Below are 22,877 nucleotides of genomic sequence, written 5' to 3' on the forward strand. Positions count from 1 at the left end.
CTCTTGTCTTCATACCTCTGTTTGTGCCACACTTTCCTGGTGATCTAATTTCTCTATTTAAAAAAAAAAACAAAAACAAAAAACCACCTTTCCAGGTGGATTCTAATTTCAACTGTAAATTTCTTGGGGCTTGGACCATGTGTGTTATATTTTGCATGGTGTCAAGCATAGACAGACCTCAATAAGTAGTTGCTATTTTTAGTAGGCTGACTTTTTAAGAACCTGCCACTTGCCCATGATTAACAACCTCACTTCTCAGTAGTAAACAGTTAATTTGCGCTCAGCAGGCTTGGCATTCACCCAGATTTAGTTAATTGTGTTTAAGTAACTGTAAAGCATGTAACAGCATGAATGTTGAATACATAGATGAGTAAAAGTTATTGTCTTGCATTACCATTTAATCTCTTTATGAATTGAAATGCTTGAAGCCTTTTAGGCATGAATTGTCTTTTAATTCACTGAGTATCACACACTGATATGCCTTTGGGGGTCACATCTTTTTAAGGTGGGCGTGTTTTGACAAATTGGTCTGCAAATATTTACATATCCCTTTCCTAGACATAGTGCATACTTCAAGCTTTAGGGTGTTGGACGAGATGTAATAAATGATGACATCTCCAGTGTTCATACTGGTAAATATGTTCAATATTGAATTGCTCAAATATAGATAGTATATTCAAACCCGCCTGCTGAAGTTTGGCCCCATAGACCTAAATTTAAGTCCCAATTCTGCTACTGGCTTCCTCCTGTCAGATTCCTGTGTCAATGCTGAACCCCACTGAAGTGAATGGGGATCTACATGTGATCAAAATTCTACCTCTAAAAAACAAATGGACAGGATTGGGTCCTTAGAGACTTCAATAAAAGTGATAGGATTTTTCAGGGTTGTTGGCCACCCAAAATCTCGTTTAAGTCAGTGGGAGTTCCAGGACCTATGGAAAAACAGTCCACACATTTAGGTTTCCAAATACAGATTTAAAAGCCTAACTTTAGGCACCTAAGTCTGAAAATTTTGGCCCATATATCCAACTTCATTAAGGTGCCCTTCAGAACTATTACAGACATATATGCATTGTAAGCATATTAGTATGTTGCTTCAACTTAGATACAGCTGCCTTGATGGATACTGGTTCATTGACCTCCTCTGTCAAGCTCCTTTTGCATCAGCACTTTTAAATAGAGCACATTGCGAGTGAGATTCTAATTGCAGAGGGAAAAACTCCAATAACTTCTTGAACAAAAATCTTTATTTTTTGTTTAAACAAACTAAAATTTACGAAAACGGCACTATTCAGAGCAGCACTTATGCCCATGCTTCATGGTAAGCATCTATTTAATTGCCTTCCTGAATTAGGGCTGTCAGATACATACGAGGGTTCTGGTATGTGCGTAATTCATAGAACACCTTATCCAGAAATCTTCTTCTCATTTTTACTCAGTCCTTATTCTGAGGACAATGGGAGTTTGCTCAGGTAAACACTAAGTAAATTACCTTGAGATTTGGCTCCTAGAGAAATAATAAGCGGTTAAAATGAGAAACATGGAAATAATTATGTTACGTTTTGTGTCCCTGAGCAGAGAGATGCAATTATTTCTTTGTTTATAGCTGATCATGTTACGATTTTTCAGAATACAAATATAAACATTTTCGAGTTTCTCTGAAAAAACAATTGGAAACCATCCCACAATCCCACCTTGTTTTGTAGGGTTTTTTTTCTGACTAAATTTTGAAATATAAATGAAGCTTTAACAAAAGTCATGATCCATTATGTCCTAGGCCTGCTCTTTAGATTTTTGTGCCTTTTGGGCTTTGTCTAGCAGCAAAGTAAGGCATGCTGCTTTTTATTTTTTTAATGTGGATGTACAGTAAATTCTCAAAGATCAATTCCTGGCATCCAGTCTGCGCTGAACACTTATTTTTCTCTTTGACTGCTCTTCCCAAATGGATTGGAAACTTTTTATTTTGTTGCTCTATAATAAGCAGTGTTGTTTTTCCAAGAACACGTGTTGCTGCACTCATTCTTTTACAACCATCAGGGCCGCTACAACCACTTTAAGGCACATTCTGCAGGTTTCCAATATATGCATCATAGCATGCTTGTCTTCCTTCAGAATTTACAGCCAGCTATGTGCACAGCCAGATGGTTTCAAATTGTTTAATTAAAAATACATTAATAGCGAAGATAACTATTAGAAGTTCCTACTGACTATTTATCTAGCCATCATCAGTTGACAGTTTCCCTTAGGCACCACAGAAGTGGGTCTCACGGGGGTATTTGAAGGAAGACCGGGTTTAACAGATTTATTCATTGAGGTCATTCCATTAATTTCCCTCCTCTTTCAAATCCCTCCTCAAAATCCTCTTCTGTGGTTCCTAAAGGAAACTGCCAAATGACAGTGGCCAGATAAAGGGCCACGAAAGACTTCTGCATGGAAGAATGTGTGAAGATGTTTGTGGGAGAAACAGGCAAATAGGAAATGGAGGCTGCCATCCTCCATGGACCAAAGTGAGTGGAAGGTTTGTAGCACATTAAATAATAAAGACAATTACAGATCAGGACTAAGTAATGAAGGAGCTTAAATGTAAGGATCAGAATCTTTTATATGACACAATGGGGAAAGTTGAGCCAGTGCAGGGGCTCAAAGGGTTGACATGGTCAAAATAATGGGGCAGAAAGATGATCTTAATGATGGTGTTTGGAACCAGAGAGACAAGCCTTGAACAAGTAAGACTAGGTTTGTTATGCCATTTCACAGTCAGTCATTGCACTAAGGTCTTGATGTCACTAGGCCTATAGCAGTCAGTTCTGTGTGATGGGGTGGATTCCTTGTCGCAGCCATGTTCATGTAAATTAGCATGGAGGCAGCTAGCACTGCCTCTTCCTGACCTTTAAAAAAAACAAAACAAAAAAAAAAACAAACCTTTGTACTGAATTAGTAAATCAGCCTCTAACATGGGTTTCCCCAAATACTTTCAAATGGAACAGGAGTATGGCCAGAAAAACAGTGATCTGAGACTGACTTTGCAGAAGGCCTAACTTGGATCCCTGATAGCGTGTGTTGCAATCCCTGATGCAGACAGAGAAAGGAATTTGGAGAAATGGGGGCCGACCCCACATAAATATAGAAAGCTCTTTTTTTCCAGCCCCTTGCTGTTCCAGATCATGCATGCCCACAGATGGTTGTGGTCCTTGATGACTGTGGGTGTTTGGAACCCATTGTTCACTAATGAAGCCATGGTGTGTAGGCAGCTCTGTACAGATATGTGCTGCCTCAGGAAATACTAACCTGTAGTCTCCAAAGAGAGACTGCTTAGGCAAGGGATACGTACTCCTTTGCTCCTTCTTTATTCCCAGAGTCTCGCCCTCCTTTCCCTTCCCTACCCTCCTGTGTTAGGCGTCAGTTGTACTTCTGACACATGGGGTCATTATTGTAACTGTTGTATAGAATGGGATGGCATGGTGGAGCAGAAGTGCTTTTTCCCCCTTGTGACTGATCTTCTCAGGCCTTTTTTGAATTGACTTGTACAGTTGTTTGCTCTGGGCTTCAGAACCAAAGGAAGCATGAGATCCATTTTTCATACTGGAGGGTGTTTGGAGCAATATTCTAAGAAAGCTGTGTTCAGTGATGATAAACTGAAACCCACATCAGTTGCCTCTGACATTCAAAGAATTTTGTTTAGATCTGGGTGACTGCTTGAATTTTTAAATAAATTCACTTTGGACAGTCATGCCCCTTTTGTGTTTGCATTCTGCAGCATTTCTGAGAGAGTCGTACTGGCACGGATGTTGGCAGAATGTCAATTTCCAAGTTACACACATACATATTCACACCACAGGTGCTTCTGAGCTCCTCTACTTTGAGAGAGAAGAAACAATGGCATGTGCACATCTGACCAGTGCAGCTCAGATATTGCACATTGAATGTTCACAGAGATAATTTTTTTTAATCCATAGTTGTTGGTTCTTTCAAGCAAAACATGCAAATACTTAAAAAGTTTGAGGAACATCCCAGTTTGCTCTTTGATATTCCATGAGCAGAAAAAGAAGCTAAATCCATCTGTTAAATTATTTGTTGTGAATTACTTGCTGAGCTCTAATCCTTCAAATGGCTTGGAGGAAGCTTGGCTTGGTGTTTTAGAGTATGATATATCTTGGAATCCTGAATAACCCTACCCTTGGGGCAAATGCTTATTGAAACTGCTTTTTACATAAGATGATGTCTAAAACAAAACTTTTACTCTGCCCAGAACAGACCTCATGCCACCAATTTGTTATAAATGCAATTACTACTGTCACTCTATCAGAGAAAATAGAAAGGCAGTCTCCACGGGGAATGTTTTCTTCTGGTGGGCGCCTCAGATGAGAGGAAGACCAGAGGTGATTATCCAGATACAGTCAGGTCTGCAGCAAGAGACAGAGTGTTTAGGTGTGAGAAACTTTTTCTGCATTAGGGTCTCAAACAAGCTTCCTGAAGGTTTAAAGAGGACCATTTTGTTGTTGTTAAACCAGCATAGGTATGCTTTGACTGCAATTGAAAGGGAAATCAGTGCAGAGACTCCCATTGATTTCAGCGTGAGTAGGATCAGGCCCTAAGTGAGCTTTAAATTCTTTCGATTTAGAAAAGTTCTGTCTCAAATAAATAAAACACACCTAAATACATAAGAGATGGTCGTCCTTAGCTCCCTAGTGTTTTAATTCAGGTGTACGTTTCAAGCCACTTCACATTTATTCCTTTTATATATTTTCTCTCTGATTTTAATTAATTGTACAACAGCACGTCCAAGAGCATCATAAAATAGCACATATAATACATGTTTATGAAAACAAACTAAAACAAACGTACAGCCTGATACTTTCTGAAATTCGTACTGCTTCCTAGAAGACATCAGAAAAGAGACAAACTGTTGCTGAACATATGTTTAAAAAAGAAAAAAGCCGTTTTTTGGGCAGCAAACAGTTTGAGTGAATTTATAGCGAGGATAGCGTTTTTGTACTATCTTTTAGTATTCTTAATATGAAATACTCCCCAGAATAATGCCTCAGTAACAGTACATCATACAGCCAATGACAGCTTATATAGTTATTAAATATAAGACAATGCACTTATTCATCCTAATTATACAGAAAGCCTTACATGGTAGGGGGTGTCATATTGCATCTTCCTGATGAACACAGCAGAGGTGCGTACCCCTCCTTCTCCAGACAAGTTCCCACTGATCTGCCTAATCTCATCAGGCATGTGCAGAAATACCTGCCGACATCTAATGCTGGGCATCATTAGTGGCATGAAGCAACAAACAAAACAAGGACAAAGAGCCTGGAAACCATTAGCTGTAAATACCTTGTACAATTCAAGATGGAAAAGAGGCAGATTGCATTTGATTGTAAACCAGATCCTGTCTTCTTTTATTGTAAAGGCAACAAGCTTTCTCTAACATTATTTAGTAGGCTTGACAAACATACTGTTCTCTATAAATCCTTATCTCAGCATTCGTTTTATAAACAGCATCTGAAGTAATGTGTTTGGATTTAAATAATAAAGACACCTGTACAAAACTGTAGATCCCTAACGTGTAATAATATACCGGAAATCACAACAGCATTAAAATGATCATTCAAACAGGAACTCAATCTGACAGCCACCTACCAAAGCTCCTTTCCACCGCTTTACTGTTGTGGGAAGTTTATTCTCAGCTTTTTCTAAATACTCCTACCCACACCTTTTGCAGTGTGCCTGGGAGAATGCCAAATTCAGGCTACTTTGGACTAAAGGGGGAGGATAGATGGGGGAGGAACAAGTTCTATAGTCCTGGAGACCTCACAGAGAACACCCTGCTAGCAAACTCCCTCTTTTCTATGAAAGGCGGCCTCCTGCTCAAGGACTTCTCTTGACCACTTGCTGTCAGTATGGCGCCGGGAGAGAGGCAGTCCCTCAGGTAGGCTGGTCCCAAGCTGGTTAGTGCCAAAAGCTACAGAGTGACTTTATCAGAAGCAGAAATGAGTGTTTCAGCAACAAACAGTTCTCAGCTCTCCTGGGGACAGTAAATGATGGTCAAGGCACAACAGGCCAGATCCAAAACTCACTGAAAGGGCTCAGATGGATTTCAGTGGACTATAGATGAGGAACACCCCTTTTTTTTTTTTTTTTTTTAAACGCCTGTCCTGGAAGATTATTGCGATAAACTTCAGATGTTATTTCACTGGTTTAATCTCTCAACTATGAACATGTCTGTCATAGGCTGAGTTGCAGATGGGCTGAATTGTGCATTAAGGTGTCTGACCTTGAAATTTTGTATCTATTTTATTTTTTTAATCAGGTGAGGGGTAATAACATTAAGTGAATAGAGGATGGTAGGCCCTGTGTATCGGTCACATCAATAATTTCTTCATGAAACTATCGCAGGTGGAGAACCAAGAGGGAGTTCTGACAATCCTGTCACATCACTTGTTTTTGCTTGCTTTGTATTGAGATTACACTTGCATATGAGATTAATTTTAGCTTTAAGAGTTTAGATTTCCTCTTCTAACCCTTGCTACTCTAGTACTGTGATCTTGATGCTGTCACCATTCAGAAAGTTTAATGAGAGAATCAAAGAGGAAGTCTAATTTATGATTACCTGTTTAATTCCTGTAATTGTGACACCTAAATTCATATATAACTGTAGTTTTTAACACCACGGATGCACAGAGGTTTTCTATCTTTGTACTTAAAAGTCAGTGCAGCATTTTGTTCTTTCTTTACCGTGATCAAAATTTGATGTGCATTCTTTTTTAAATGGCATCTGATGTGGTGTATCTCTTCAGTTCTTTGTGGTTTCCTGTTTTTCATACACAGACGAACATATCTGCGGAGATCTATTCAGCTTCATCATATATTATCATTTATGATTTTCTCAATACAAGCTTCAAAATGACATTTAGATTTCCAGGTCTAAAGGCTTTTATGAATTCAGTAAAGGCCACATTAGGATTTTTCCCTGCAGCAGAAATATGAACTCAAGTCCTCAGCGTTCTGCTTTTAGCTGAAAGCTCTTTTTTTTAAAGTTAGGTGAATTGGCAAGTATTTATTTAGTGTGGAACAGTCAGATATAACTATCATTTTCTTTTATAACTCCATATTACTAAGTAATCTGAATTACTTTGTACATGTAAAAAGGACATGTGAAAATGTTTGTGGAATAAAAATGTTGTGGGGGTTTTCTAAAGTTAGTGTCAACAGCAGAAGCCCATGAGGCATCTGTAGCATGTGTGAGGGTTGTCTCTTTGGCTCTTTAGACTGTTTTTTAGTATCCGCATACACACAAACTGGCTTTAGAAACACAAAATCGTACACATTTTAAAGTCTTGCATATAACTACAGATCACCGAGAATGTGATCCTGTAAAGTAGGCTATTCTCTACTCCTAGGGGGCATTGAGGTCAGTCAGTCCACCTTGCAGGGAGGGGTTTAATGCCTTGCAGAATTTAGATAGTAACCTTTATAATGACGTCTGGTGAAGAAGCAGCAGCAGTAGCTGTTGACGGGTGGTCTGCCATGGCTTGTAAAGGGTTCCTCCACGTGATGGGCATCGCGTGGGGTCCCAGATCTCACCATCTTCACTGACAGTGGTTGGCAGAAGAACCTGCCAGTTTGTGCGGCAGATGAGTTCAAAGGGACGTGGGATACAGAAGGATGGGGAGAGGAACTGAGGTGAACAAAATGTGACTCTACTAGAGAGGATCAGTTTAGTATGTCTTCGTTCTGAATTGCTCTTTCCATGCCTGCCATGCTCTGCTCCAGAGCTACAAATAAAAGTAGGGGCAGGTTCTGCCAGTGGCACAGGGGTAAGGGACTCATTCCCTGTTAACGCTTGACAACTCAAAGCACTCAACCGGCCTCTGTCTAGCTGAATGAGGCCTTCAGTGCATTTCAGCTGCCCTTCCTCATTAATGGTAGCACCTATTCATCCTCTGTTGAATTCATTTGCATCAACAGGCTCCTTCTTTTTCTCCATGCTGCTAGGACTTTGGGCTGAGAGGTGCCTTCCCCCAGTTCTCGTTGCATTCTTCAGAAGGGAAGCAGGATTTCCCCCCACCCCCAGCAGCAGGCTCTCAGCCTAGTAGCATCTTGAACTGTTGAGTCCTCAAGTACTAAATCCCTTCCTTAAATGCTCAGGTAGACCTTGTTTCTAGTCAGGAGAAAAGAGAATAAAGTCTCAAATGTTGAATAAAGTCATTTATTCAATAAAGTCTCAAAAGTTGCTTCAAAGTTAGCTACTAAATTGGATTCAGAAAAGTACAGTTTGGATTATTTATTGGAAGAGCTTTCAAATTTGTGCAGATATAGACATGGTAAGAGCTGCACTCTAATATCCATGTAACTGTTATAACCCGTTACCATTGCTGTCATCCTGCAGTTTTTCCTTTGTTTGTCACTATTACTCAATTCTGTAACAATGTTCTTATTTCTAAAAGCAATTTCTTTGGGAGGGGATCGGGAGAACAGCTGTATAGTCAAATAGAGCAAGCCACACTCTTTGGCAGTGACTTAAAGAGCCTTTCCCTTCCTTAGGTTGCTGATGTGAACTGAGCCTTGAGTAGTGGTGTCATAGCAGTTATTATCTGAAGGTTGTTGGCCTGTACATAGTGAACTGGTATAAATGAGCCTTAATCACAAAAACTGCAATCACGGTAGGCACTAAGTAGCATACTTGTTAGTCTGAACAGAGGCCAGGGAACTTCCCATCCATCTCAGAGGTTTCCTTCAAGTCAAGATTGGGATCATGTGAGGTGGTTTGCTGTACCTGTTCTGTGGATAAATAGAGGATTTTAATCTTGGCACCAGAGACTCCATCAACTTTCCCGTGCACAAAATTCACTTACAGTAAAAACAAACTAACAAAAAACTCACCACCACACCATTTTGGGAAATAATTTGGCTTGAATATTTTGCATAATAAAATAAGAGGGAGTTTAACAACATCCATTTAATGGAAAATAAGATGTACTAGCATTTGATTGAATCCTTGCAGAAAACTGAGCTTCAGTTTTTGTAGCAAAATCAAACATAATTAAATTAATGTCAGGCTTGAGTTGTGCTGTCTAAATAAGAAAATTTCTTCAATATGGCATCTTATTAAATCGTTTCTCTCCCCCTCACAGAACTATAGTGCCATGGAAAGTGTTCCGGCAGTGCCTTCATGAGATTCATCAGATAAGCTCTGGTTTGGAAGCAATGGCTCTGAAGTCTACCATTGACTTGACCTGCAATGACTACATTTCAATTTTTGAATTTGATATCTTCACTAGACTATTTCAGGTAAGATTCTTAAAATTTTCAGCGTTATGGAAGAACTTAGATCTGTGAGTCACCAAATGGACAAAAAAAGTCAGATGGTTGGAAAATAGTGAATGACTCAAACATTAGACCGTGGACCTAACTTTGTTTATTTTTTGTTTTTTGGTATCAAAGCCTATATTTTAAGATACACCCATGAAACAATATGTGCATAGTTTGTGGACATGGCTACCCTAATTGTGATGCAGTTGTGGCAACTCATGCATTTTTTCCTGCATTTAGATTTCTCTCAAAAAATACGGGCCTGGGCTGCTCACTTTAGCCTCTCTCTATATATTGTATATAGGAGTAATTATTAGGATGCAATTCTGGTAAATGAAGTCTATCACTTATTCAGGCATTGGCTGTTTTTCTTCTTTGTCTGAAGTGTACATTGACAATTTAATGAATTGTTTGTGAAAATTATTTTGTTAAAGATGTGCTCACTGTGAAATCTGGATCCAGAACTGATTTTTTTTTGAACACCCACAATATTCTGGCGTGTTCATTTCTGGGGATTTGGTATAGTCCATTAAAGGGCTAGGTACCATTTGCAAAAGTTGGATGATAGTAGGGTATGTTGAATCCAGGGCTTTTGTTTCTTTATCATCTCATTTTCACCAAGTGAAATTGCCAGAACCAATAAAAGTCAAAGTTAAAATTGTTCAGGTGTAACCCATCTCTGTTTAGGCTGTTCTGAGGCCAAACTCAGAGTCTCAAAACACAATCAAAGCATTCCCCTTACAGAAATAACCAAAATGCATCTTTTATCATTATATTTCAAGATTTTTTTTTTATTTATTTATTTTTTTTTTTACTGGTGCCTTTGCTAGAGCTAGTGCAAAACTCAGCTATTTTGGATTTCAAGGATTTGTGTGAATCTTCGGCTCATATGGTTTTGCACCTTCCAAGCTTTGCTTTTGAGTTTGGGGTTTGAGTTAAACAAAACATTTCATGGCAAAATTCAGTTGAAACACCTAAACTTTGCCTGGTTTGAATACGTTTCTATTCCAAACAAAAACTTATTCTGTGTTCAGCAGAAAATTCTGAAACCTTTTTGTTGAAGCTGAACTGGTTTTCAGGTTGGTAACTGTAAAAGGTTCCTGGGGATACCAAGAGCTGTGGGGGCATTCTGTTACCTCTGCCTCATTAAGAATGAGTTTTGCTGGCAATTAGACTGTGTCAGCTGCCTGTCCCTCCAGTTTATCTTCCTCACAAGCAAACCTCTTGAGGCTCTCCCGGCCCAAATGTTGCTAGTAGGTAACAATTGCAGCATTCCAGCCCATGAGTTCCTCAGAGATATTTCTCTGCAATCCTCAGCCCCTTCTGCTGTGCATTTACAGAATATATTAAGTTTGCTGCTCTTAGAGTCAGTACATCACAATTTATTAAATACGCTCTTCCCTTCAAACACAGCACTGAATTGGCCTATAGTAAAAATAAAACAAGTTCAACAAAAGAGCAAGGATAAAGTGATACCAAGTAAAAGAGATAAAGACAGAGATGGTTACAAGCAAATAAAAGTGAAAACGCGTCTAAAACTTCGTCTAGCAAGATACTGTTTTTGTTCAAGATGGGTTCTCTCACCAGCCGTCTCCTTTGCAGCTTTTTATGGTCCAGCCAGGCCAGGAGCCAAAGATCAAATCACCTGGCTTTGTTTTCTAGGTGAAGGATAAAGATGGAGTTGAGACATTGAACAGCAGTGTCCCCTTAATTCTGTAGCCTGGGTGCCGTTTGCACTGCTTTGCAGCCAGAACAGCCACTCCTGGCCTGCGCATATACAGCCACCAGCATGTAAAATCACTTCCAGCTGTGTTACATGAATGCTGTCCCAGCCATTCATGAATTCCAGACAGGGCGACACCTACATATTCTTCAATCCAAGCCTTGTTCCCCAGAAATGTGCATCTTGCACTGTTCAGTACCCTCCTGGACCATATAAGCTCATAGTAAGTCCATCATTCCAACACTGGGTAATGATTATGCACCAGCCTAAGTAGAGATTCCCAAACACTTCAACCAAACTACACTGGTTTAGATAAAACATTAAAACAAGTTTATTAATTATAGAAAGATAGATATTACATGATTACAGGTAGAGATGCATATGTCAGGATTGCTTACAAAAGAAACAAATGGATAAACAAATTAATTCCTAAACTTTACCAAGGCTCATAGGTTTAAAAGCAAAAAAGGGTTATCTCACCATCAGCTGCAATACATTTCACATGCTGCATCTCCTTCCAGTCTGGGACCACTGTCCCCTCCCCCCCCCCCGCCCCTTTGTTCAGTGCTTTGAGCGTCATTTTCATGAGCAGAGAGATGGAAGACGGAGTGGGGTTACGTGGAGGTCACTGTCCCTTATTTTCATAGTCTCCTTTCTTCAAGGATTAACCCCTGCCAGGGTATAGACAAACAGTTCCCTTTGTACTTGAGAGTCGAACTATGTCTGGGATGAAATGTAAATTTCTTGTTAACATCTCTCCATTGCTGAAGAATGGCTGCTTAAGGAAATGATAGCCCACTTGACTTTGGTGAAACCTGTCTGGGGTTGCTAGTGTGTCTTTGTCTCTGAAAACTGTTACCCGGAGTTACAACATTTTTCAGTAATGATACAGCAAAATCTCATAATTTTATATGCAGTGATGTTACACACATTTCAACAGGTTACTAATATTCAGTAGATTGAGTTTTCACATCACACCTCACAAGGCATACTTTGTACAAAATATATCATAACCTTATAAATATGGTGAACATGGGATACAGGATGTCACAGGAGTCTCTCTCTGTTCCCTAAGGGATTGCCTTTGTCTTACAAGTCAGGAAGGCCTCCTGGGGAATTCAGTCTCCTGAGTGAAGTCTAGGGTGAAGGAACCATGTTAATTCGCTGTCTCTCGAGTTCAGGCAGGTTTAGCTTCATAATTTTGTTTATGGTTAATACGTAAATTGAGGTTAACCCACATTCCTTTATCTAGGACAGATGTGTTTATCACCTTTACCTAGGCTAGACTGTCAGGTCTTAAACATGTTCCAGTAACATCGTACAGAGAGAATTCATAACTTCACATATAAGGTTAATACATGCATTTTACAATGATATTGATATATCAATGTGAGTAACATGCTAGCTAATACCTCACACAGCATATGCAGCGGTGTTTCGGGTGTGAATACAGGGGTGCCTAGGATCACAGTAAACAAACCCAAACCTTGGCTTGGGGGTTTGATTACAAGAGGTTCTAAGAGGAACACTCCTACTAACTATACCATAAATTAGTATAGTTTGGAGTAACGTACAATTACTCTTTATAAGAAAGCTATCCTATTTTTCCTTCTTTGCTTACAAATCCGACACAGACCTTTTTGCTCTTTTAATTTCTATATATTAACTATAATTATGGAAAGTGAAGGCAGTGAGCTGAGAAATACATTTTGTTCTGGCCCTGCGGTGTCTTGTAGATTGTTAGGAGGTTAGGTTTGGTTAAGAGCTGTTTTGACTCGTGAACTGGAGAGCTCTCCTGAAGAATTGTTACTCTGACAGAGAGGGGCTTCCAAAAACCTTCATAACTGACACATTTTATCCCCACTTTCCCGGCACAAGCAGCATGTTTCTAAAAAATGTCACCTGTAAATGGAATTTGCATAAGAGAGAGTTGAACACGTCTCAAGATAGACTGTCTCATCCCGATTTCCCTCTTCTATTCTCTTCCTTGACACACGCGCACTCCTTCTCTCCTCCCCCCCCCCCCCCCCCCACACACAAATCCTTTAGCCACTGAGAGGGACTATTGTCTTTCAAAATGTTGGTTGTTGAACACTCACTTTTTTTATGTTGGTACCTTAAATACCGAAATAAAAGATGTTTTCTTTTGATTGAGGTTATAATCTGACATGTCAGGTGTGCTTCAGTGCCAGCTCTTTGAAGTAATTGTGACTCAAGTGAAATGGCAATGATGATTTGTCAATACCCTGAAAGTAACACTGTCACTGTTCATCTCATTCCCTGGCCATAATACTGGTATGACAACTGACAGGATCAAGAAGTGTAGAGTAATAAAAAGGATGACAGTTCAAAAATCAGTGCTCCACTAGACTTAGTCTATTAGTATAATAATGCAGGGTCTTGTCTGAAAAAGTAAAGCTGTAACATGCTTCTTTGCTGTGCATTCATACAAACTGTGCAGCTTTCATGAGAGACTTTTGATGCTATTTCGGGGCCCAATTCTGTGAACACTTACTATCAGTCATAACACTTAATAAGTTTACTGGGACTACATATGTTATCAGTGAACCTTGAGATACTGATCCTCCAAAGATCTTACACAAGTGCTTAACTTGACACATTGAAGAACTTTGAAGGACTCCTCACAATGCATAAAGTTATGCACATGTGAAAGTCTTTGAAGGAGCAGCGCCTTAAACAGCTATATGAAATCAGATATGTACATTTTAAGTGAAATGGCCTGAAATAATTTGTCTTTGTCACAAGTAGTCTTGAGTTTTATTCTAACAGATACTTATAATTATCTAATTGGATTTATCATTTCATTATTTGTGTTCTTTTTAGCCTTGGGGTTCAATCTTAAGGAACTGGAACTTCTTAGCTGTGACACACCCTGGGTATATGGCATTCCTAACATATGATGAAGTCAAAGCAAGGTTACAGAAATACAGCACCAAACCTGGGAGGTAAGAGGTTTCACTGATTACTGCTTTACAAATAAACTTGGCTGTCTCTAAAGCTAAGTAATTATACTGGATCCATACTCCTGGGTCACATCCATTTGTTGTCTGGTTCTGGGGGTGTGAATTCATAACTTGATTAGCCAACATCTTTTTTTCCGTTTGTCAAAGTAAAGCTGTATGATCTCTAATATATAGCAGTTTCTATATAAAGACTGTAGCTGAAGCAAACTTCAAGCCCTTTTTTTTGTAACAGGATGCAGTTTTGCCACCCCGAGTGCTCAAAAAACGAGAGTCAGTCCTCAAGCTTTTTTTTCTCTGTACCCTCAAGGGCTAGAAACTTACTTTAAGAAAATGCTGAGATTCCCCTCACTTTAAGAAACACACCAAATGTATTTGTGTAATATAAATAAATAGTAACATCTTGAGGCTTGGGATAACATCAGGAGAGCTAGTAACAAGAGGGATGACTGATCTTGCATCTGGAGTTTAAAGTGACAACTTGTGCTGAAAGCCAGTGATCCTCAAACTTTTTGCTTCGTTACCCCCCCTTACCTCTGTTTGTGTCCCCCCTCACCCTCCCGGAGCCATGGTCCGGTCCTGCACCAGCTCTGGGGAGAGGAGGTGCGGACGGATAAGGAGGGACGGGGAGGGGGTTGCGAAGTAAAAAGTTTGGGAACCACTGGCTTTCAGCGCCCCCACTGTAAAAAGTGTTCCAGTGCCACTATCATAATTTAATCAGTATTACTTACAATATGTTGTCAAAAGCACATACTTGGCTCATCAGTAATTGCCTGATGTCATAGGAACTGTACATTGACAAGGTTAAAAATGATCAGATTTGTGTGTGTGTGTAAATTTTAAAAAACTTGTGTTACTATACCTATTGAATTATTCAGCTGAGCTAACTTTCCCTATTTATGTTTATACTTTGTACTATTTGTGTTTTCCCCTTCACTCAGTTTTGGCAAATGCAAATACATGAGTCACTTCATTCTTGTTCAGTTATTTTCTAGCCAGTGTAGAGTGTCCATATTTCCAATGGAAAAATGGGACACTGCATGGGACTAGCCCAAGGCACCCCTCCCCCCTCTCCCCCCGCTTTCCCCCATCCCACGTGGGGCTGATCCGAACCACTTGCCTGCACCCCTCAGCTGGCATCATTACTGAGCCCTGCCTGCCACTCGCATGGGGTTGGGACTGGTGTCACTGCTCGCTCGAGCCATACCCATGCCTGAGCCCTGCCTCTCTCCCCATCCCTGCAAAGCTGGCATTGCCGCTCACCCTCCTGCACCTCTTTTTGACAAAACTGGGCATTTATCCTGTTTGCTCATGCCCACTGATCACCAGTTAGCAAGGGCAAATGGGACAAATGCCCACTTTTGCCAAAAAAGTCAGGCCAGCTGGGATAGGGATTAAAAAAGGGACTGTCCTGGCCAGAACGGGACATATGGTCACCCTAAACCAGTTTCACTTTCTTTTTCTCACTTTTCATGTTCTAATGTTTAGGTCCCTAACACTTTAGGGGCACACTTTTATGTCTGACCGGAGAAATATCCTGAAAATTGGCAGGATGAGGAGAATGTCATTGGAAAATAATTTCCAATATTGGGTTTTCTCTTTTAACAAAACCTAAATCATATCTTGTTACCTGGCCTGTAAAGGAATCTTGCTTTACCAGTTTAGATAAGTTGATACTGATCTCATGCACGTATGATAAAACCCAAATAAAGAGGTCATGATGATTTTCAGAGTAGTGTGCTTTAGTTGATCATTAATGAAGTAAAAATGATTGTCAGGTTATAAAGAAAAAAAAAAAGGTCTTTAAAAGTTCATTGATTTTTAAGGCCAAAAGGGATCATTAGATCATCTAGTCTGACTTCCCATAAAACACAGGCCGTAGAATTTCATTGTTATCCCTTTAAAGTGTCCAATAACTAGTGATTAGCTAAAACATATCTTCCAGAAAGGTATTCAATCTTGAACTGAAGACTTCAAAAGAGAATCTTATCCAAAGCTGCTTTAATGTTCCCTGTTACATAGAATTAATTTTAAGACCAACTTCTCTCTCTCTCTGATTAGTATCACTAGGGAACTTGTTAGGTTACTTACGTGAAGTACTGAACCTTCCAGAGAGAAATAGTTGATATAAAGTGAAATTGTTTGTTCACTTTAAAATGTTCTGGCAATTCTGAAGTTTTTGTTCAAAAGCCAGTGAATAGAAACAAGTTACTCGTCCAGTGAAATCTTGGCCTCAATGAAGTCAATGGCTGTTTTGTCATTAACTTCAATAATGCCAGGATTTCACATTTTATGTTTGTTGTGGAGGATGTACAACTTTAAGCAGTGATATTTCACACTACAAATCTGATCACCTTTCTGTGGCTGGATTTCCTGTTTGAGCAATTAAAAACCTGAGGTGTGATGTCTGACATTGAAGATTCCATATTTTTAATAAGAGCAAGAATTTGCTCCCGCATTCTTGCCTATAATTTTCCTTTCTCTTCTATTGTGCAATGTGCTGTGCATGGTTTTTACTCCTGGCTGCCACCTGTTCTACACAAAAGTGGCTGAATTTCAGTCATGCTGTATATGTTATCAGAGAAGCTCTTTTGAGTACAGTACTTCAGAGTAAAATAAGCTATATAAACATTGGGGCTGATAAGGATTTTTTTGAAGTGAATTTTAAATCAAATTAGGCCCTTTTTATTAAGGAATTTTTCATTAACTTTGTTTTCCCCTTAATTTTCTCTTCCTTTAAAAAATTTTTCCATTAGGTTGCTCTGTGACTTTTTTTATTCTTTTTTGTTTTTTGAGATTTGTGTTTTGGTTGTCTGTACTGCCTGTTTTGAATTAACTTACATATTAATAATGGTATTTTTCCAAAATTAAAAAAAATCCTTTTTGAAAATTACAGATTTTGCAAATGCTTTTTTGTTAACAGACACACACAATCCTGCATAAAATTCAGAAAGTGAAAAATCCAACTGTTAATACAAAAGAACTTCCATTCGTTTATCTGAAATATCAATGATATCTCTTATATTTTTTACAGCTCTTATACATACAAAATGTTCTCGTAATTTTATATAATTTATTATTTGTATTTCAGTAGTGTCTACTGAACCCAAGTGAGATCAGTTATCACATTAGGCCTTTATTTACAAATAGGAGATGATCCTTGCCATGAATAGCTGGCAACGTAATGCCCTGATCCTAAAAAAGACCTAAGTGTACACATAACGTTATATAATGGGAATATTCAGTTGTAAAGTTAAACGTGTATAAGATTTTACAGGATTGGGGCCTAAGTAGACAACATACCAAAAGTAGTGTAAGGGAACCATTATCCTCCCAATTTTACATGTGGGAAACTGAGCACAGACAAGTTTATATGATTTACCCAAGGTCACATAGGAAGTCTGTGGCAGAGGTGGAAACTCCGTCCAGATCTCCAGAGTCTCAATCCAGTGCCTTAACCACAAGACCACCTTTCCTCTCTATTTGTTTTGCCAAGCATTTTTATTAGAATTGACTTTGTAACCCATTGTCCTCCAGCTACATTTTCAGACTGAGTTGCACTCGACTGGGGCAGTGGGCCATTGGATACGTAACTGGTGATGGAAACATTTTGCAGACTATACCTCACAATAAGCCTTTATTTCAAGCTCTAATTGATGGCAGCCGGGAGGGATTGTGAGTACAAATGATAACTTTTTCATTTTATAAAATATTGATGTATTGCTTTGCTAATTCATAATTTAAAGCATCAGAAGTAGTAGATGATATGGCTGTTTTGTAGTCGTTTGGAAATCCATGACTATTACTTTTATTCATCTATAAAACACTTACTTAAAGATAATTCAGTTAACTGAAGTTGACCATATTTTATGGCAGATAAATTCCAGGGGAAAATGAGATTGGGGAGTTATAATTTAAATTTTGTTTAATATAAAAGTCATAAGTGCATAAGCTGATCATGCAATTAGTTCTGCTAATTGCTCCTGTGTAATACTGGAAAATGGATATTAAATATATTTGATAGCTTTGCCTATGCTTTATAGGCCAAAAATGTTCCAGGTTTTTAATATTTTATTTGTGTGTGTGTGTGTGTGTACGCACGTGCATGTGCGCACCAAACTTCAGGTTTTCTGGGATTTTCCCTGAGAACTTTGATCTTTTTATGAAGGTCTCAAGAATTTAAAAGTTCTGTGCAAAATTGTAACTTTTCTAAGAGTACATTGGTTCTTTGTGGCGAGTGCCACAAATAGGCATCTGTATCACTCTTGGGGGGGGGGGGGGAGGAGAGGGTCAGTATATGTTTGTGTTTTTACACTTTGGGATTACTTTTAAAAGTAAATCAGAGATTGCTGCTCTACTTCACCCAATTAATTCTATTCCTAAAAGTATCATTTAAAATTTTGAATGCTAAGTGGTTTTATCTGAACAAAGTATCAGGATTCCTGTCTTGTAAAACAGAAGATGTTTTATTGTTGCTCCTATAACATTCCTAGACAAGAACGACAGAAAAATAGAGTTAAGGTTGAGAGTACATATCAGTAATTTAGGGTGAGTGCATTACAGGAATGTTGTAATTATCCCAAATCGAAGTTTTTAAACCCAGACATGTTAAGGTATGGAAATACCTAGTCGAGAAACCCAGGCAACCTTAACTCTGCCCTTTAGTGGCACCATACAATAACCATATCATTATGATTTATCCATTTTAATATATGGTCCCAGATGAGATTAAACTGATTTTTAAAGGGGTGTGTGGGTGTTTTTTTTTAAATAACTCGTGTCCCTATAAAATGTAACTTTCAATGAGATTGAATCCCTGCTTTCGGTATAAAACTCAACTGAACCTTAACTAACATCAAAATAGTTTTCTTCCTTACCCTACTATTTTAATATCCCTAGATATTCTCGTTTTAAGCCCATGGATTCTAAATATAGTTTATTTTCATTATTTACTTAAATATAAACATAGATACAATTTTCTTCCCTTGCTGTCATTTGTGTTCCATTGCGCTGAATTCTCAGCTACATGCGTCACACTGAGCAGCTAGAACCATGCAGATGGTTTTGAGATCACTGCGACTCTGTGTGGGTATGCGGGCCCAACTAAGCATATTCTGTTGCAAGATAACCTCAGATAGTGCCAAGGATAATTTTAGTATAATTAAGTTCTGTTTAACCAATTGCCAGTTGTTAAAAGAAATTGGGAAATATGGCTCAGGAGAAATAAGATACATTTTAATTAATATCTGATGTTTCCCTTATTGGCTAACCATAATTTCATAATTTACTTTAACAATGAAAGTTGTGGGAATATAAATCTTAATAATAATTTGTGTAATTCAGCTATCTATACCCAGATGGACGAAGTTATAATCCTGATCTGACAGGATTAAATGAACCTACTCCACATGATCACATAAAAGTTACACAGGTATGTTGCATGTTACAAATTCTGTTCCTTATTTGCTTGCTGCCCTATCCAGCAGTGATACGGTTTTTTATTAAAATATTAGAGAAAAATTATTGAGATTGTGATTGACAAAAAAGGGGTTTGAGAAGGAACTGGATGGCAAGTCTTAAAATCTAAAGATGATGGTAATGCAGATGTCTCTCTTTTAAGTTTTGATTTTAACCATGTTTTGGGAGGGGGAAATATTTTCACAGCTGCTAACATTTTCTTTGTGTGCTGAAGGGTTAAGAAGTTTAATATTTTGTAATAGTGATGTGGGGACAGGGAAATAAAGTAAGGCTTGGAAGTTGCTTTGAAGTCTGAATATCCAACTGTATAGAGCTTGCAGAAAGAAAATACATGGGGTATTATCAGAAGGTTACCATTTCCTAGTGTGTGTCTTATTTCCCCTATGTGTGCTATACAAACTGGAGGGAATTCAGGGGAAAGGAACACATTATTAAAAGGCTGGAGGGAATGGCATATTTGGGAAACTTAATACCTAAATATATGTATAGTTTGGATAGGCATTGGCATGACACCAGTCTGCAGATATTTGAAACTAGAGGAAAGGGAATGGTACCCCTTTGTACCATGGTACACAATTAGAAGGAAAGGAAGATTATAGGCTAGTTATTAGGAGAATCTTCTTGACAGCAACTTCTATAAACTTTGGGATAGTCTCCGGGGAAGTTGTGGAAGTGCTGGAAAGCTTTTATATTGACCAGACACAACTTTATACAATGTTTGATGAAATATTCTTGTGTTGGCTGCAGAGGAAGGCTCAGATGACCTATTAGGTCTTTGGCAGTTCTAAATGCTGTTTGCATACCACGTTTACAGAATTTACAGGAAGAAAAATGTTGTTTGCAACACACTGGATTAGTGGGAACTCATTATTAAAATGTCTATCCCTGAGTAGGAGACTATCTAAAATGATTGTTTGAGGAACGTGTGGAAACTTCCAGAAGGCTGACACTCTTCTTCTCCTGTTTATGCTAATGTTGAAAGAATAAAGCCTAGGGCTATGTAGATGTTTTTGTGTGGGAAAAGGCCATCTGGCCCAAAATTCTTGCCCTTTTTGATTGTTTAAGAACCCCCTACTGCTCTTCTGCATAGTTCCTCCCTTCTCCAAAGGTCAGTGAAGTTGAAAGGACAAATCCTTACCTCTTATTCTAGCTCATTGCTCGGCTCTGGCAGCTGGAAAGCTGGTTTAACTGACTGCTGCTGATTCCCCGGTATGAGGGAATCCCGAGGTGGCATAAATCCAGCATAGCTGGCTCTATTCTAGAACCCTCTCCCTCACCTTCTCCAGTACTGTACTGGGGATGTGGCTGGAATGCTGCTGCTGCTAATGGGATCCCTTCAAGCATACCTAACTGGTATAGTTGAGAGCAACACTGGGGTTCCTAGAAACTATGACACAGGTGATTTAGAACTGGCTCCAGGACCAAGTTGCTGCTCATGGCTCATCTGTGGGGAAGCACCACAACTGTGCTTGGTGTATACTGGCTGCAGCTGAGAGTCTGGGGCATGCTCTTTACTTTTTCTCACTACATTATTCCATCTGCTATTGACATCTGACTTGGGTCTTTAATTTATTCCATTTCTCCTACACTTGTGTACCTCCTTTTCTCAGTATTAAAAACTGTATCACAGTGTAAATAATGTGCCTGCCAACCTTCAAACCCTTTCTCAGTTCTGGAAGCTTTTGCTACATCTGTTTTTCATCTATTATATATAAAGATTTCAGGGTTGTCTTATCTTGTCTGTTTTATCACTCTGAAGATAGAATGTCCGTTGAGTCAGTGTGAAGCGATGGAAACTGCTACCAGCATGGCTGAGAGTGTTTTGTTCAGCATATCACCAGGTTTAATCATCAGTGGGCTTTGTGGTCTGTTATCATACAGTTTTTAATTTCACAGTCACTTTGACCTTAAGTATTACACCCGGGTTGTGAACAGCTGCAGTAAGGCATGTATCTATGCCATGCCAAGAGTCCTAGACCAATGTGATATCGGAGGTAATTCAACCAATCACCATGCTCACTTTACAGCTAATTTACACGCAACAGTTGCATTGGTTGTATGAGCGAGACTGCACAAATGATGGATTACTTGGCCCAACTGCCATAGTTCTCCAAAACCACCCACAGAACCACACAACATACCTCCATATATATATAAAACGTAGCCCCTAACCACAGTGCACACCCACGTTCCCCATCTGCACAAATCAACACAAAATTCCCCAGCACAACCCCCAGACACAAACCAGCACAATAACCCCCACACAGTAGCCCCCCACTGCAGCGTACCCCTTTATTTGCCACCTGCACAAATCAACACAACCAGGACCCACAATAGCCCCTTACCGCAGCACACACCTCTCATTCGCCACCTGCACAACTAAACAGAAACCTCCCAGGGCAATCAACACTCTCCCAGCACAATCTGAAGATACAAATCACCTGAACTAACACACACAGTGACCCCAAACACACACACTCCCTCACTGCAGCACACACCCCTCATTTGCTACCACGACAAATCAACATAAAATCCCCAAGCACAACCTTCCCCAGACACAAATGAACACAACCACACACACACACACACACACTAACACCAAATACATGTAGCCCCTCACCTCAGCACACACCTTTCATTCGCCACCTGCACAAATCAGCAAAAATCTCCCAGAACTACACACACTTGCCCAAGTCATCAGTTTACAGTTTGTTACAGTTGGCTGCCTGCCCCAACAGCACAGCGAGCATACATAATACTTCCAGACACACACACAGCCATAAAATTGGCATGCTCGTTATCCAAATAAGTTTATGGCTTCATGGTAAGTGAGTTATTTGTATTACAATAGCTCGTAGTGGCCTCTACTGGGATCAGGGCCCCATTATGATGATTACTGAACAAATACACAGTGCTAGAAAGAGACCCTTCCCCCCAAGAGCTTCCAATTGAAATAGACAGGTGGGAGGGAATGAGGTAAATGCCATTCAGCGAGTCTGTGCCATCAGTTATTGTTCAGTAGCATACAAGAACTGAAGTTCAGTCACCATTCCCAAATAGATGGTGAGCACATCACCATAACCACCAACAACCAAATGGCACCCATGTTGGCACTCCTATGGGGAGGCTAAGGACTGAATGAGATGTGAAGAATGAGCTTTTCTTGTTATGCTCAAGGGTGGTCTCTGTATATGTGTTGAGGCACGTGAGGGCAGATTGAGGAAGCTCATGTTTCATTGACCATACTGTATCTGTTCTCTGGATAAATAAAGGAATTGACTTCTTGCAGCTGTCAGTCTAGGAGTTTGCACCAGCATTAGATTCACACTAAAAATAAAATATATAAAAATCACTGTTACTGACACTCATAATTT

At 39.3% G+C, this 22,877-nt stretch overlaps 1 protein-coding gene across 8 annotated transcripts in view; it reads left to right on the plus strand.

Annotated features, from left to right (window-relative positions):
- The window catches only part of CBLB (Cbl proto-oncogene B), a 192,184-nt gene that overhangs the window by 91,925 nt on the left and 77,382 nt on the right, over positions 1-22,877 (plus strand). For all 8 annotated transcript variants that reach the window (XM_037907760.2, XM_037907747.2, XM_043538543.1 and 5 more), the window contains 4 exons: positions 9,144-9,300; positions 13,889-14,010; positions 17,563-17,700; positions 19,369-19,456. In XM_037907760.2, coding sequence (XP_037763688.2) covers positions 9,144-9,300; positions 13,889-14,010; positions 17,563-17,700; positions 19,369-19,456 — 505 coding nt within the window. The remainder of the gene's footprint in view (positions 1-9,143; positions 9,301-13,888; positions 14,011-17,562; positions 17,701-19,368; positions 19,457-22,877) is intronic.

The sequence above is a fragment of the Chelonia mydas genome, chromosome 1, assembly GCF_015237465.2.
Source record: "Chelonia mydas isolate rCheMyd1 chromosome 1, rCheMyd1.pri.v2, whole genome shotgun sequence".
NCBI lineage: Eukaryota > Metazoa > Chordata > Testudines > Cheloniidae > Chelonia > Chelonia mydas.